This window comes from Dipodomys spectabilis, unplaced genomic scaffold (assembly GCF_019054845.1).
Source record: "Dipodomys spectabilis isolate Male_0828 unplaced genomic scaffold, ASM1905484v1 ptg000273l, whole genome shotgun sequence".
NCBI classification, from domain to species: domain Eukaryota; kingdom Metazoa; phylum Chordata; class Mammalia; order Rodentia; family Heteromyidae; genus Dipodomys; species Dipodomys spectabilis.
The window spans coordinates 7,614,705-7,630,904 of record NW_024870950.1 but is presented as its reverse complement, the minus strand read 5'-3'; the positions used below and the strand labels follow the sequence as shown (position 1 = coordinate 7,630,904).

The following is a 16,200-nucleotide window of genomic DNA, read 5'->3' as shown; positions in this document are numbered from 1 at the left end:
TAAGATTCTCAGCAGCCATATATAAAGCCCAGAAGACTGGAAACATGAATTACTGTTCAGGGCACAATAGAAACTCTAGGACCAGCTCCAGTTTCTCAACTAACAGTCTTGTTCTCAGGAAGGAAGTACTGATTGATACTCCGGGGCTTTAGGTTCAGCCTCCCAGCATCTCTGCTGATTCTGAGGCAGTGTAAATACAGTGTGTCAAAGTGTGGGCTCTTGAGTTTGCCTCCCCTTTGAGAGCCCTGACACCCACATTTTACTGTTGTAACTCCCACTTCTTAGTTTTCCCTTCTATAAAGTGGAAACAATAGAACCTTCCTTAAAGAGTTGTCACAAGTGTTAAGTATAGTAGTACATATAAGATACTTAGTTCCTACAGCACCCAATAAGTAACTCAGAATGTTATTTTAGTATTACTAACCAATGCTGTTTCTTTTTGCTTTAGTGAAGGACATGCCTTTGTCCCTTTAATTGGCCTCCACATCAAAACTTTTAGTCGTTCTCATTGGCATATGCATTTGCTTTGTTTCTTATCTCTTAAAAATGCAATTAGTTTCTTTGATCACACATCTCCTACATTATTTCTCCTTCCTCTCCTTCCTTCCTTGAACCCATTACACCCCAGCTTCTGTCACACCCCTCTATTAAAATAGGTCTTGTCACAGTCATAAAAAAGACTGAGGATGTAACTCCATTGAAGAAGCTTGCCTATCATGCTCAGTGCCCTAGGTTCAATCCCAGCACCACAAGAAAACATGGCGGTACATGCCAATAATCCCAGCATCCAGAAGGTAGATGCAGATCACAAGTTCCAGGCAGCTTGGGCTACATAATGAGTTTAAGACCAGCCTAGGATACCTAACAAGACCTTCCTTGTCATATATACAGATATATCTGTATATCTATATATACAGATATATATAATAATATATATAATATGTGTATTATGTATTATATATATAATTTATATTATATATATTTGTATGTTATTTAAATATTTATAAATTTATATATTATGTATATTATATATCTATCTGTATATATGACATCTGTATATATGTATATCTGTCTGTATATATATATAATATATGATATGATTTGCACATAGCCAAGTCCAATGTTCTATACTCCTGTCTCATCTCACTTCGGACATTCCCTCCTTGATATCTCTTTACTAGGCTTTCAGGACACCGTAGTTGATTCTTTTGCTTCCCTGGCCATTCTTTTTCACTCTCCTTTTTGACCTGACAACACATCTCTATTGGAACTTGGTTCTTAAGTTATTTCATCCAGTTTCATTATTTTAAGTACTACTTAGATGTTGAAGTTTCCCAAATGTGAATCCCTGGCCATAATTTTCCTGAACTCCTGAGGTTCTTGTGTCCAGTTGCCTACTTGTCAGCTTCACCCAACTGTCTTTATCATCTTTAAACAGTTGACAAAGGGGTTACCCATTCAGCAAATCAGTTTATAAGTGCAACGCATCTGAATTGATATCACCCCTCCCACCATTCTCTCCCATCCCAACTGTCTTAATAGACATGCCAAACACAACATACCAGAAGCCAAATTCTGATTCCACTCTCAAACCCTTCCCCAAATACTCGTCCTGGCTTCTTGACCTCAACAAATAGAATCACATTCTCATAATTAAGGCCAAAATATTTTTGAGTTTTTGGACTTGACCCAGATCCAATCCATCATCAGATCCTGTTGTCTTAACCTTTGAAATATATCCAGAATCTGACCACTGCTCAATACCTCTATAGTGAGCAACACATGCTCACCCTGCTCTAAAGCATATGTTGCCTACATTATTTTAACAGCTTTCCAGCAAGTCTCCAGGCTTCACTTAAACCTCATCCTTCACATTCCAACCAATTTTAACCTTTTCAAATAAATCCTAGCACATCAAGATTCAAAACCTTTCAGGAAAGCCAGGCGCCGGTGGCTCACACCTGTAATCCTAGATACTCAGGAGGCTGAGAGCTGAGGATCACGGTTCAAAGCCAGCCCGGGCAGTAAAGTCCATGAGACTCTTATCTCCAATAAACCACTAGAAAATTGGAAGTGGCACTGTGGCTCAAGCGGTAGAGCGCTCGCCTTGACTGAAGAGCGCAGGGACAGCGCCCAAGCCCAGAGTCCAAGCCCCACGACCAACCAAAAAAAAAACCTTCCAGGACCAGTCATCAGTGGCACATGCCTGGAACCTACCTACTTGGAAGGCTGAGATCTCAGGATTGCAGTTCAAAACTAGTCCAGGCAGAAAAATCTGTGAGACTCATCTCCAATTAACCACCCCCAAAAAAGTGGTGCTGTGGCTCAAGTGGTAGAGCAACAGCCTGAAGCACAAAAGCTCAGGGACAGTATGCCAGGCCCTGAGTTCAAACCCCAGTACCCCTCCCCACACACACACCCTCCGGTGATAATCAGGACAGGAACAGTGGCAGAGTCAAATACCTTAGTTGGTAAATGCTTGAAATGCCCCATGGACTCTAATTCCAGCTTTTGTCTGACTCATATCCCACTGCCTCTGCTTCAGTCCTTTTGACTTCCTTTCTGTTCCTCAGACATATTTTGTATATTCTTTTTTGCTCCTCTCAGCTCCAGTGTTTTGCTGCCCACCATTTTATTAGATCCTTGCTGAGTGTGGCCTTTGGAGTTCTTAATCAGCCGATAAAAAGCAATGTCCTCTGTCTCATCTCTATTCCTCTAACCTGCCTTTTCTTCCTAGAATTTTTCACCAGCTGTAGGTTTGTTCGCAAGAATGCAGTTCCAGAAGAGAGAGAGTGTGTGTTGTGTTCCGAGCGCCCGGAAGAGAGTGGGCCTATTGACTGTACAGAGTAAATGTTGTCCCCAAGGCATTATTTGTTTATAGTACTTTTTGTTTGTCTGGTTTAACACTATTCTCTTTTCTGAAGCTCTCTGAAATGGCTAAATAGGAGCTGGCCTTTCTCTTCTCTTTTCCTTCCTTTCTTCTTTTCTCTCCTTTCCCTGCCTCCCTGCCTCCCTCCTCCCTTCCTTCCATGTTGTCCATGTTCCAGTGTCCTAGACACTGTCCCTGAGCTTTTCAGCTCAAGGCTAGTGCTCTTGGAGCTAAGAGCCTGGTAGACTTTGCTGCCTGGGCTGGTTTTGAAACAGGAGCCTCAGATCTCAGCCTCCTGAGTAGCTAGGATTACAGATGTGAGCCACCAGTACCTGGCTTGGCCATAATTTATTGACTCCTCTAATCCTGTCCTCCAGTAGATTTGAATTTGGCCTGAATGTTTCTATGGCTAGCTTCACTGATATCAGTGAATATGAGTTGTTTTGTTTTGTGCCCATCCTGGGGCTTCAACTGTCCCTGAGCTTTTGTGCTCAAAGCTCTACCATTTAAGCCACAGTTCTACTATAGGTTTTTTGTTGGTTAATTGAAGATATGCTCACCGACTTTCCTGCCCCAGCTGGCTTCAAACCTCCATACTCAAGCTGGGTGCCGGTGGTTCACACCTGTAATCCTAGCTACCCAGGAGGTTGAGATCTGAGGATCACAGTTTAAAGCCAGCCCCAGCAGGAAAGTCAATGAGATTCTTATTTCCAATTAACCACCAGAAAACCAGAAGTGGCACTGTGGCTCAAGTGGTGGAGTGCTCACCTTGAGCTGAAGAGCTGAGGGACCGTGCCCAGGCCCAAAGTTCAAGCCCCATGACTAACCAAACCAAAACAAAAAACCTAAAACCCTCCATACTCAGATCTCAGCCTCCTGAGTAACTAGGATTATGTTCATAAGTCACTGGTACCTGGCTATTGGCCTTTTATTTTGTTTTGTAAAACCAAATTTTATATATTATAATTTGGAACTTTGAGAAACTTGCCACAGAACTGCAGTGAAGATTAAGGCTATAGAGTACATTTTCGTTGTTTTTTTTTTTTTGTCGGTCGTGGGGCTTGAACTCTGGGCCTGGGCGCTGTCCCTCAGCTCTTCAGCTCAAGGCGAGCGCTCTACCACTTGAGCTACAGCGCCACTTCCGGTTTTCTGGTAGTTTATTGGAGATAGGAGTCTCACGGTCTCTCCTGCCCGGGCTGGCTTTGAACCGCGATCCTCAGATCTCAGCCTCCTGAGTAGCTAGGATTACAGGCGTGAGCCACCAGCGCCCAGCTAGAGTACATTTTCAAACTGAAACACCCCCCTCTCTGTTATTGTGTATACTATACACACATATACATACTCAAACACAATTTCTCAGGTCATCACTTGGTCTCTCTCTCTCTCTCTCCTCTTACACACACACACACACACACACACACACACACACACACACACGCCCAGGCCATCACTTCATCACTTCCTTGGCAGTTAAAAGGCTGATTCCCATTTTCAGGCTACCTGGCTTTGTATCTTTTTTATTTTCCTTCAATATACCACAAGAGGGCAGTCTTTCATCAAATTCTACTTGAATTATAGCAATTGTGAAGAGATTAAAATTGTCTAAGAATTAACATTGGAATATAAAATGTTACTCCAAAATTGGAAGTTGGTCTATAGTTCAGAGGTAGAGGGCTTATCTAGCCTGTATAAGGCTCTGGGTTTCTTTGAGCATGTGTGAGCATGTGGACATACATTATTCTATGCCGATATTGTTCACCAAATTAGTAAACTTCTAGGTGTGCAACTTTATCCCAAAAGTCATGGGATCCATCCAAACAAATCCTTCAAAAAGAAATCCATAAACTTAGTAATGTTATATACAACAACCTTCCAGACAGAGATCAGACAAAATACTTTTTTATGGATACCTACTGTTTTTAATACTTAAAAAGTATTAAATGTGGGCTGGGAATGTGGCTTAGTGGTAGAGTGCTTGCCTAGCATGCATGAAGCCCTTGGTTCGATTCCTCAGTACCACATAAACAGAAAAAGTTGGAAGTGGCGCTGTGGCTCAAGTGGTAGAGTGCTAGCCTTGAGCAAAAGAAGCTCAGGGACAGTGCTCAGGTCCTGAGTACAAGTCCCAGGACTGGCAAAAAAAAAAGTATTAAGGGGCTGGGAAGGTGGCTCAGTGGTAGAGCGCTTGCCTTGCATGCTCGAGGCCCTGGGTTCGATTCCTCAGCACCACATAAGCAAAAAAAAAAAAAGCCGGAAGTGGTGCTGTGGCTCAAGTGGTAGAGCGCTAGCCTTGAGCTGAAGAGCTGAGGGACAGCGCCCAGACCCAGAGTTCAGGGCCCATGACCGGACCCAAAAAAAAAAAAAAAGTATTAAATGTACTATTTCCTTTCTTTAATTCAATCAGTATAGAAGATACAAGGTGTGAATATGTGGGATTATTTCTGCAAACATTAAATTAGAAGATTAAGGAAGAGACCTTTATTAGCTTCATTTTAAGGTATATGTGCACATAGGTACAAAAAAAAGTTGAAGGAAGAGAGGCATATTAGTCACTGTATAGTAATTGAAACCAATAAAGATCATAAACAAGCATTGGATTGCTAACAACCAAACAAAGTCCCTTAGGCTAGATGGATTCAGTCATTATTTTCTCTGGGCAATTCCCCTTCTGCTGTAAACCACAGAGAGGTAATTAAAGTAGATCACTGGAGATTTGGATGCTATCTAGCCCGAATTGGCCCTAACAGTTCAGCCCTAAAAAAAGGAAATAAATTGTATAGTTGGCCTTAAAGACTATTTTCTAGCATTTTCCTACACCTTTCTTTGCTTTACCACCCAAGTGGCCTCTAATGACTAAAACAGTCTAGTTATAAGCCACACTAGCAATCCTAACAACCAGTAAGACTATCTACAATGTTACAAATACACCCTAATCCTTTTCCTACTCATTCTTTATGGACCTGAGGAAAAACACAAACCTTAAAATCTAAAGCAAGTTGGGGAAACAGAATGATACCTAGACTGTCTACATGTTAGAAAAGCAAGCCTATGAGTCATTTTTTCTGGCTTTGATCTGGTTGTCAGTTGGAATGGACTTGCCCAAGTGATGGCCCACAGAAAGGCCAAATTTCTTATTTTTCTGTTCCTCCTCTACTTCTTTTTTCATAAGGAATCCTGCCTGGAAGTTTAGGTCAAAGAAGCTGCTTGGAGCAAAATACAGTGGTGTTTCCTCCCAAATATTTTCCAGGCGTTTCTTCCATCCTTCCAGGATCTGGGTTCGGGCATCCGGTGGCACATGCCCAATGCTGTAAGTCAGTTGAGGTTCTAAGACTTGGAAGCCACAGAAATGCAAAGTGCCACTCTGAGGAGACACGAAGCACAGAAGTTAGTCACAGAATCAGTCCTGCTCACAAAAAAAAAGTTGATCTGGGCTGCCCAAAGGGAGACTCCAGTGAGGAGAACTGAGGTGCCCTGGAGAGCCTGCTCAGCTGCACCTCCTCTCCTTGTATCCTCCCTGCCAGCTGTGCCCTGCGTCAGCCTGTTCCTCTGTGCTCTTCTTGAAATGAATGAAACTTTGAAAGTGTGCCAACCTGGATCCTTTGCCAAAAGAGCTGAAGTTCTATTACATTAGGGAGAGTTTAGGCTTCTTGGTGGCTAATTCCTGCCAAGGAAGGCTGATGTGCATTTCTCTGCCTCTCTACCTAACAAGATCAGTCTCGATGATTCTTCCAGGCAGCGACTTTACTCGCTCTCCTCTCCAACTCCCTGCTTTGAAAGGTTAAGGCCAGGGATGGTGGTACATCCCTTGAAATTCTAGCTACAGTGGAGCTTGGAGGCAGAGGTAAGAGGATTGTGGTCTAGGCAAAAAAAAAAAAAAAAAGCAAAAAAAGGCTAGGGACATGGCTCCAATGATAGAGCTCCCTGTCAGAAGAAGTATAAGACCCTGAATTCAAACCTGGTGATTTCCCCAGAAGCTCTTCTCAGATAGCAGTTTTTAATTCAGCTCTAAAAACTGGCTGGACAGCTAGGCACTGGTGGCTCACACCTATAATCCTGCTCAGGAGGCTGAGATGTGAAGATCATGGTTGAAAGCCAGCCCAGGAAGGAAAGTCTGTGCTCTTATCTCCAATTAACCACCAGAAAACTGCAAGTGGAGCGATGGCTCAAAGTGGCAGAGCACTAGCCTTGAGCAGAAAAACTTAGGGACAGTGCCCAGGCCCTGAGTTCAAGATCCATGACTGACAAAAAACAAACAAAAAACCTGAATCATAAAAAACTTCTCAGAGTCTGTGACACTGAAGGAAACCAGAAAGATTGGTGAGTGATGCGCGTCTTCTGGAAAGAGGAGAACCAGAGCCCCAGGCTCCACAAATTGAGGCCTGTATGCACCAGTGCGTGGCTAAGAAAGAGTGCAGTTGGACTAGGCATGTGCATGTTGGACCATGTGCTAGAAACCCTGGGCCAGAGGTCAGGCAGGTTCTGAGTCCCTGCTCTGCATCATCCTCACACCGCCCATCTTGTGTTTGGCCCCAAGGAAAGCTCAATTAATGAATTCCCTGCAGGCTCCCTGAGCACAAGGTACCTGAATTGGCCAGAGATTGATGTTCATGTCCCCGTGGACACCCTGAAGGGAGTACATGGAGCCACTGCCACCAGTGGTGATGGAGAGCACCGTCTTCTTATTCTGGGAAAGAGAAAACAAGCCTCCATGAAAGACTGCACAGAATGGGACGCGCATGTCCACGCTGTTAGCTGTTTCTATTGCACACAGTGTGGCTGCAGAAGTTCCAGCCTGGACCATCCACAGACAGGGAGAATGGGCAGGCCAAAGGCTCCACGCACCTGCCTGTAGCCAGCAGCTCAGCGCTGTCCCAGCAACTGAAGGCAGTTATGCGGAACAAAAGACCTCTCACACCTGGGCCCTGGCGCTCTTGCCTGTAATCCTAGCTACTCAGAAGGCTGAGATCTGAGGATTGAGAGTTGAAGCCAGCCCAGTAGGAAAAGTCCAAGAGACTTTTATCTCCAATTAATCACAAACAACTGGAAGGGGAGCTGTGGCTCAAATAGGAGGCTTTGAAGCCAAAAGAGCTCAGAAACAGTGCCCAGGCCCAGAGTTCAAGACCCAGGACTATCATCAAAAACAAACTAACTAAAAACCTAAAAACAAAACAACAAAAAAAAACCTCTGTCACTTGGCAAAACATTTCTCAAGCAGTATTTGGGGCTCAAGAACAAAACAAAGGTGCACTTTTATTTTTATTATGGAAAATTTCAAACATAAAGTCATGAATAGTATGTTGATGCATCTACCACCAGCCTCAACTCTCACCGTCATTCTAGCTTCTCCCCTCATTCCTCCTGCTGTTTATTCTGGAATATTTTCAAACAACTCCCAAGCATGATGTCACTTTCTGTGTCTAAGACCTTTGTCAGGCATTCCTCCCAGAGGACTTGGTGCTTAGCTGTGCTCAAAGCTCAACCTATGGAGGGAATGTACACAGACCCCCCCCCCCCCCAGCAAACAACAGCTCACCTACCTGGAAAGGGCCCTTGTCGTACATGGCAGCGTACGTGTAGGCAAACCCCGCCACGAGCACTCGCTCAAACCAGCCTTTCAGAATGGCAGGCATTCCAAACCACTGCAGCGGGAACTGTGGACAGAAGATACCAGAGGTCAGCTCCGGGTGTTTCTGTGCCCCTGTGGAGAGCCACCTTCCTTCAGGGCTTGACAGTCCCTCTGGAGGAGTTAGTATATTTAAAAGAAAAGTGAAAATGTGATGCCCTTTCCCTGTCATCTCAGCTACTCAGGAGGCTGAGGTGAGGAGGATCGTCCCTTGAGCCCAGGAGTTTGGCATAGTTATTCAAGGTCAGCCTGGGCTACATATTGAGACCCTATCTCAAAAGCTGAGAGAGAGAGAGAGAGAGCGAGCGCAAGCGCAGGTAGCGCAGGTAGAAGGCCTTTCTAGAAAGCACAAGGCAGTTCAAACCGACTTCCAACAAAAAAAGCCAGTGCTGGTGGCTTGCACCTGTAATCCCAGCCACTCAGGAGACTGACAATCACAGTTTGAAACCAGCCTACGGTAGGAAAGTCCATGAGATTCTTATCTCTAGTTGACCACCAAAAAGCCAAAGTAGTTACAGAGTATCAGTCTTGAGCTAAAAAACAAATAAGGGACAGTGCCCAGGCAGAAAGAAAGAAAAAGAAAACTGTCAAAATGCAAACGATGTATACCTGTCACCCTAGCAAGTTGGGATATTGGAGTAGGGGGCTCATGAGTTCAAAGCCTACCTGGAAAGCCTTTAGGGAGATCTCATCTCAGAAACATAACACTCCAAGACAATGCCCAAGCGCTGAGTTCAAGCCTCAAGACCAGCATACCCACCCACCCACACACACACCCACACCCACACACACACACACACACACACAAACACACACACACACACCACCACTAAAAAAAAATCCTGTGTGGATAATTAGCAGGCTTGATGGGCCTGGGTTTTATCCCCAGCACTGCAAAGACCAACAGCAAAAACAAAATGTAAGCCATTGTGTGGAGCTCTGGCTGCCAGTGTGATATCACTTCATACCCACAGGCCTGAGGGGTAGGGAAAAGGGCCGCAGGGATCAAGTGCTTTCGAATAACAGCCAGGAGAACTACAGCCTATAGCACCTTCCCTGGGAAGTTTTCAGCACCATATACGCTCTGTGTTGAGCATGGAAAGGCTGGTGAGGATCGCTAGCAGCCAGGTCATTGATTGCAGAGCGCACTGCCTTTACGGGGAAGACGATGGAAAAGATGCACACACAGCCCCAGTGTTGTCTGCTGAACAAAAGGGGAGATGACTCCGCTGCAGGCAGCAGGAAGCCCCCTAAGCAGGGCCAGCCCCCTCCAGCTGGGACACCCCAGCAGCAAGAAAGTCCGTGTCTTACATGCCACTCTGTAAATGGTTCAGGATTTCCATGGAGAGAGGAGACTGAGTCCACTGAGAATAACTGAAAGAAGGGAAGTTAGGCACAGGGAAGGGAAATGCTGAAGACTCCTGCTTCATTTTTGGAGTCTCCTTCCTCTAGGCAAAGAGGACTAGCATGCCAGCACTCAGGAAGGAGGCTGAGGCAGGAAGGTCTCAAGTTCAAAGCCTGAATAGCTACACGGTAAGACATTATTCTTGAATACCATGGCCAGATGCACAGCATGTACAACGCTGTGCCATGCTGAGCTTTGAAGCAATCGCCCTTACTACAGAACAGACTGTGTAAGCTCACACAGCTAGTGAGGTGACAGGCTGAGAACTGTAAGAATTTAAGCATCCCAGACAGCTTTTTTTTTGAGGGGGGAAAGGAGGGGGGAGAGGAGTGCTGTCCTGGAGATTGAACTCAGCAGGTCCTGGGTACTGTCTCTGAGCCTTTTGGCTCAAGGCTAGCACTTGACCCCCTTGAGCCACAGCTCCACTTCCAGCTTTTTGGGGAGTTAATTGGAGATAAGAGTCTCACAGACTTTCCTGCCTGGGCTGGAAAATCTCAGCCTCCTGAGTAGTCAGGATTCTAGGCCAAAGCCACCGGTGCCCGGTACAGACAGCTCTTCTGAAATCCTATCCTTACCATACCTGAAATACCACAAGGTCTGCAGCTTCCAGTTTCTTTTGCTCAGCCACAATATCCGGGCTCAGGCGGCCTTCCTTGTAAGCTAGCGAGGCCTCAGCAGGATACTGAAAGTTCTCAGGGTCCTTCAGCTCACCTGTAGGCGGACAAAGAGGCTGAAGCCCTGGAGGCCAGGGCTGGACCACAGCGCCCACCAGCAAGGAGTTCCACAAAGAACTCAGGAAAAGGAGGGGTGGGGGGGGGCAGCTCCTACCTGTGATGTCCTTTCTGGAAATGAGGGGATTGAAGTTCATGGCATAGAGGTCAGACTCCATCACCTTCCATCCTCTGCCCTTCAGAGCCTCCACAGCTGCCTCCTTCATGGCATGGTTGAAGGATGTCCTCTCTGAGTGTGCCAGGACGATCAGTGCTGTCCTGACTAGAAATACACAGGACAGGGGCTGGGAAGGTGGCTCAGTGGTAGAGAGCTTGCCTCGTATACATGAAGCCCTGGGTTCGATTCCTCAGTACCAGATAAACAGAAAAAGCTGGAAGTGGTGCTGTGGCTTAAGTGGTACAGCACTAGCCTTGAGCAAAAGAAATTCAGGGACAGTGTCCAGACTCTGAGTTCAATCCCCAGGATTGGTTAAAAAATAAATAAGTAAATTTAATTTAATTAAAAATAAATACACAAGACATAGGAAATCCACAAAGGCTGAAATCTCTGTTCCATTCCCAACACCACAAAATAGTCATTTTTGTTTGCAGCAGTGAAGAGTAAATCCGATTTACAACACAAAAGTAATAGTCCTGGGTAAGTAGACATCCTTTTCCATGCACAAAACCGGGCTTTGTGGACTTGGAAGGTTCATTTCCACTTCCTTCCTGCTAGCAACATGACCCAGGGCAAGTTAGATGTTCTCAGAATTCACATAAGCGAGGCAACAGGACACATACACAGCCACTTCAGGGAAACAATGATGCCGGGGACAGGAGAGGTAAGGGCAAAATTCCTCAGGAAAAAACCAAACTTGCAGCTTCAGGGCTAGCCAACATGGACGGCCTTCCCAGCACCTGCCATATTGCATTAATGAATCGATGGATTGAAAGCATAGACACTACTTCCTTTGCTTTATGCTTCACATTCCCTCACTAAAGCTGCAATATATAGTTCGGGTTTTTGTTTGTTCCTTGTTTTGTGTTTTAAGGCAGCTCTCTCTCTCTTCCTCTCCCTCTCCGTCCCTCTCTCTTTCTCTCTGTCTCTCTCTCCCCCTGACCTTGGCCTACTTGCCCAAATAATTAGTATGCTCTGGGCACCAAGGATACCTCAATAATTAAAAAGATAGGCACTTATAGGACAAGACTTGAGAAAATGACTCTTCAATGCACAAAAATTGTTTGGAAAAATAAAAACTGGGCTGGAAATTTGGCTCCGTGGTAGAGTGCTTGCCTAGCATGCATGAAGCCCTGGGTTCCATTCCTCAGGACCATATAAACGGATAAAGGCAGAAGTGGCACTGTGGCTCAAGTGGTAGAGTGCTAGCCTTGAGCAAAAAGAAGCTCAGGGAGAGTGCCCAGGACCTGAGCTCAAGCCCCAGGACTGACAAAACAAACAAAAAAACTTATTTCCAGGAAGGACACCTTTAAAGGAGCATAGGATGAAACTAGCCTTTGTTGAAAGGGAGACTGAGGAAAAGCAGACATCATCACCATAGTAACCCAATTCAGTAAACCAAACAAATAGACTTGATATCTTTGGGCCCAATCAATAAAGCCAGAACAGTGTACCAGCAAGAATGATCGAGCATATCAGGACACATCTAGAACATAGGGAAACATCTCTGGTAAATTTAAGTCAAACCCCCGTGATATTAGAGCATGCTTATTAGCGCCTGCCCGCAGCCGTGTCTGGACTGTGCACTATCCTTTCTTTGCTTTGCTTTACTGTGAACCTGTTTTGGTCTCTAGCTGCGTGTGTCCTCAAACTCTTTTACTGCAGCAAAGTCACAAACTTGGTACTGATCAGCCAGACAAAGCCTCGTCCCTCTTGAAAACCTCCTCCCTGCCATATTCTTGGCGCCTCTAGCTTAACATTAATTAGTTCTTGTTATGCATGGTGTAGAGAGGTCTATCTCACTGAAGCAAATAGATCTTTTTTTTTGGGGGGGGGATCAGTCATGGGGCTTAAGCTCTGGGCCTGGGTACTGTCCCTGAGCTTTTTTGCTCAAGACTAGCTCTCTACTACTTTTAGCCACAGCTCCATTTCTGGATTTTAGATGGTTAATGAGAGATAAGAGTCTCACAGACTTCCTGCCCAGACCAGCTTTGAACCACAATCCTCAGATCTCAGCTTCCTGAATAGCTAGGATTATAGGTGTGAGCCACCAGTGCCCAGCAAATATATCTTAAAAAAAACATATATATATAATATTAAATAAACATAAATGCATATATATTTTGCTCTACTACTGAGTCACTCCTCTCCCTGAGCCTCTAGCACATCTCTGTTCATGGGCCTCTAAGAACTGATTACACAGGTTCACCCTCACTTTTCCATGAACTGACAGCTCCCATTCCTTCACTCTTTTATTTCCTCGCCAGCTTTTCCTTTTTTCCCCAGGAAATACTAATTTCCTCACAAACCAACCTCTCAGCCCCTCCAGCAGTGTCTCCTGAGCCCCTGCACTTTCTCTGGGCCCTTGCAATACATCCCTTGGAACCTCAATTCTGGTGGTCAGAGTCCTCTGGGAACGGACCCTGTTCTGCTCTGTTGTTCTGGTGTTCACCCTTTTCCTTTCCTTCAACCTCAAGCCAGTCTAAAAGCTAGTCGTTTTTACTAACCTTCTACATGAAACTATCATCTCTCAAGCTGCCCTCCCCCCAGGGATTCACTGACGACCCACCTCGAAGAAGTTATACAAGCAAAGTGTCAGAGCCAGAAGGAGATTGTGGCATGCTCTTAGTGGAGGCACTGTCAGCACCAAAAGATTTATTTTCTACACGACCTTTTTGGCAGGAAGAAGAAGCAATCGAAGCAATCGAGAAACCCTACTAGAAATAGAGGTAAGCCTCAAATCAGTCTGGGGAGTCCTTTCTCTATTCTCATTTGAATCCTGGTCACAGATGCTCCACAGTGCACCTCAGGGTTTAATTAGCTGGTATTACAAGATCCAAATCTTCCCATTTCCCCTCAGGGGCTTGCTACACATAAACAGAAGGCTTCCTGTAGGATTGGAAAAATCAGAAAATATTTCTGGGCACCAGTGGCTCGTGCCTGGAATGCTAGCTACTCAGAGAGGGTGAGATCTGAGGATTGAGGGGCCTAAATCAGCTAGGACAGGAATGTCCGTGAGACTCTTAATCTCCAATTTGCCATCAGAAAAGCCAGTAATGGAGCTGTGGCACAAGTGGTACAGCACCAAACGAGTGAAAAGGCTCGGGGACGGCACCCAGGCTGTGAGTTCAAAACCAGCACGGGCTTGAACAACCACCTCTACCACCTTTCCCCTGCTCTGTTTCCCAGCATGGTGGATAGGGCTTAGCCAATACCTCCGTCCTTTTCTAGAAACGTTTACAACTGCGTACGGCCCGCTGCATGGGCAAGCTTCCCCCCCCCCCCCCAGTACTTTTAGCCTAGGGTGTGTGCGGGGCGGGGCGGGGTGGGGTGGGGCGGGGTGCAGGCCGAGGCAGGTCCATTGGAGGAAATGCGTCCTGACCCTTGGCGCTGCTCCGCCTCAGAGGGAGACTGTGGAAAAGTACTGGAGCCTTGGAAGGACCCCGGGTCTGAAGGCGGCGTAGGGAATCTGTCACCAAAATGGATCGAGCACCAGCTCAAGTGGGCCCCACACTACGGGTTGCAAAGGATTCAGGATCAGGCCGCCCGGAATCGGAGAAGTGAAGCGAAACTCGAAACCCAGCTCCACTCACCGGCCATGGCTCCAGCGGCACTGGGCGCGGATTGGCTGGGCTGCTGGTTGCCGGGGCAACCCTGGCCGGGGGCAGGCGCTGGCGGGCCGGCGGGAGCGCTTCTTGGCGAAGTGGTCCCAGCTCCCGCCGAGGACTGGCGGCTTTATACCTTGGCCCGGCCGCCCGGCCGGGAACTGGGCGGCTTCCGGGGGCGGGGCCGGGCGCCGGCACCCTCGGGGCGCCGGTCCGCGGAGGGGAGCTCCCCACGTGCGGACCACCAAAATAAGAGCAGCTCGTGGAGGCCAGGGGGGAGAGGGGCTTCCGGGACCGGTGAGGGCGGGGGCACGCGCGCCCGCGCCCCGAGCACACGCGCGGGCTCTAGCTGTGGAGGCCCCGGGCTCTTGGGGCGTCTCCCGAGCTCTGCGGAGAACGGGCTGGGTGGGTGAGCGCAGTCATTTAGGCTCACATCCTGCTGACTCACGGTGACGCTGGCCTTGGACCGCGAGAGCGCGGGGGAGACTTGTCTGATGGAAATAAGCGAGGTTCTCTTGGGAGGTTCAGATCCTGCATGTAGGGGCCTGCAGAACACCCCTCCTTGTTCCTCCTCGCCTGGTAATGGGGAGCAAATCGATCTTGCGAAAGGCAAATCAACAGAGCTCAAAACAGATTAAAGCCAGGCAACGGTGGCTCCAGCCTATAATCCAAGCTGTTTAGGAGGTTGAGATCTGAGGATCAAGATCCAAAGTCAGAGGGAACAGACAAATCTGAGAGATGCTTCTCTTCAACTGGTGAAAAGCCAGAACTGGAGGTGTGGCTTAAGTGCTAGAGCACTAGCTCTGACTGAGGCCTTGAGACCAAGTTGAAATGTGCACAGGCATGCCTGCACCCCCCTGCCCCCCCCCCCAGATTCAATAAGCCAAGCCATATGCACCTAAGGCAAAGGAAAAACCAGTCATAGAAAGCCTGTCTTTATTTAACATCTTGGTATTTTGTTTTCCTGCACTTTTTTCTTCATTAATTGTGTGTGTTGGTCGTGGGGCTTGAACTCAGGGCCTGGGTGCTGTCCCTCAGCTCTTCAGCTCAAGGCTAGCGCTCTACCACCTGAGTCACAGTGCCGCTTATGGTTTTCTGGTGGTTAATTGGAGAAAAGAGTCTCATGGACTTTCCTGCTCGGCTGGCTTTGAACTGTGATCCTCAGATCTCAGCCTCCTGAGTAGCTAGGATTACAGGTGTAAGCCAGCTTTCTTCTTCATCATCATTATTATTATTATGTCATGGGGCTTGAACTCTGGGCCTGGATGCTGTCCCTGTGCTCTTAAGATTAAGGTTAGCACTCTACCACTTCAGCCATAACACCACTTCCAGTTTATTGGAGATAAGAGTCTCAGGGAATTTCCTGCTTTGGTGATCTGGTACTGGTGATTGAACCCAGGATATTGCATTTACTAGGCAAGTGCTTTGCCACTGAGCTATATCCTAGCCCTTCATTAATTTTATAATACAATAAAACAATAAACAATCTTGATCATGAGGTTTTCTGGTATTTCCTTAACTCTAGTGCCTGAGGTTTATAGCTCCCATCATCTGAGCTCTGACTATAAAGAAACTATCTGTACTTCTTTTCATGATACAAAGCAAATTGAGGGGGAAAACAATGGAGGGGGTAACAATGTTCAAGAGGAAGTGTACTCATTACCTCACTCATGTAACTGTAACCCTCTGTATAGTAGCTTTACAATAAAATTAAATTAAAAAAAAAAAAAAGCAAATTGATACTGTCTAAAGATGGAAAATCAAGCCTGGCACAGGTGGCTTACACTGTTAATCCTAGCTACTCAGGAGGCTA

The 16,200-nt window shown here is 46.5% G+C and overlaps 1 protein-coding gene across 1 annotated transcript; it reads right to left on the bottom strand.

Moving 5' to 3' along the window:
- Nucleotides 1-5,325: 5,325 nt before the first annotated feature.
- Nucleotides 5,326-14,494, bottom strand: Nqo1 (NAD(P)H quinone dehydrogenase 1). The gene is made up of 6 exons (XM_042700707.1): nucleotides 14,376-14,494; nucleotides 10,723-10,887; nucleotides 10,475-10,605; nucleotides 8,404-8,517; nucleotides 7,449-7,550; nucleotides 5,326-6,227 (listed from the first exon to the last, which is right to left on the bottom strand). Exons 1-6 carry the CDS (start codon nucleotides 14,380-14,382, stop codon nucleotides 5,913-5,915), a joined length of 834 nt encoding a protein of 277 aa, XP_042556641.1. The 5' UTR covers nucleotides 14,383-14,494; the 3' UTR covers nucleotides 5,326-5,912.
- Nucleotides 14,495-16,200: the final 1,706 nt, after the last annotated feature.

Coding starts and splice junctions, on each gene's coding strand:
- Nqo1 (XM_042700707.1), bottom strand. Junction 8,518..10,474: donor CAGACCTTGTGGTATTTCAG/GTATGGTAAGGA, acceptor TTCTGTCCACAG/TTCCCGCTGCAGTGGTTTGG. Junction 7,551..8,403: donor ACGACAAGGGCCCTTTCCAG/GTAGGTGAGCTG, acceptor TCTCTTTCCCAG/AATAAGAAGACGGTGCTCTC.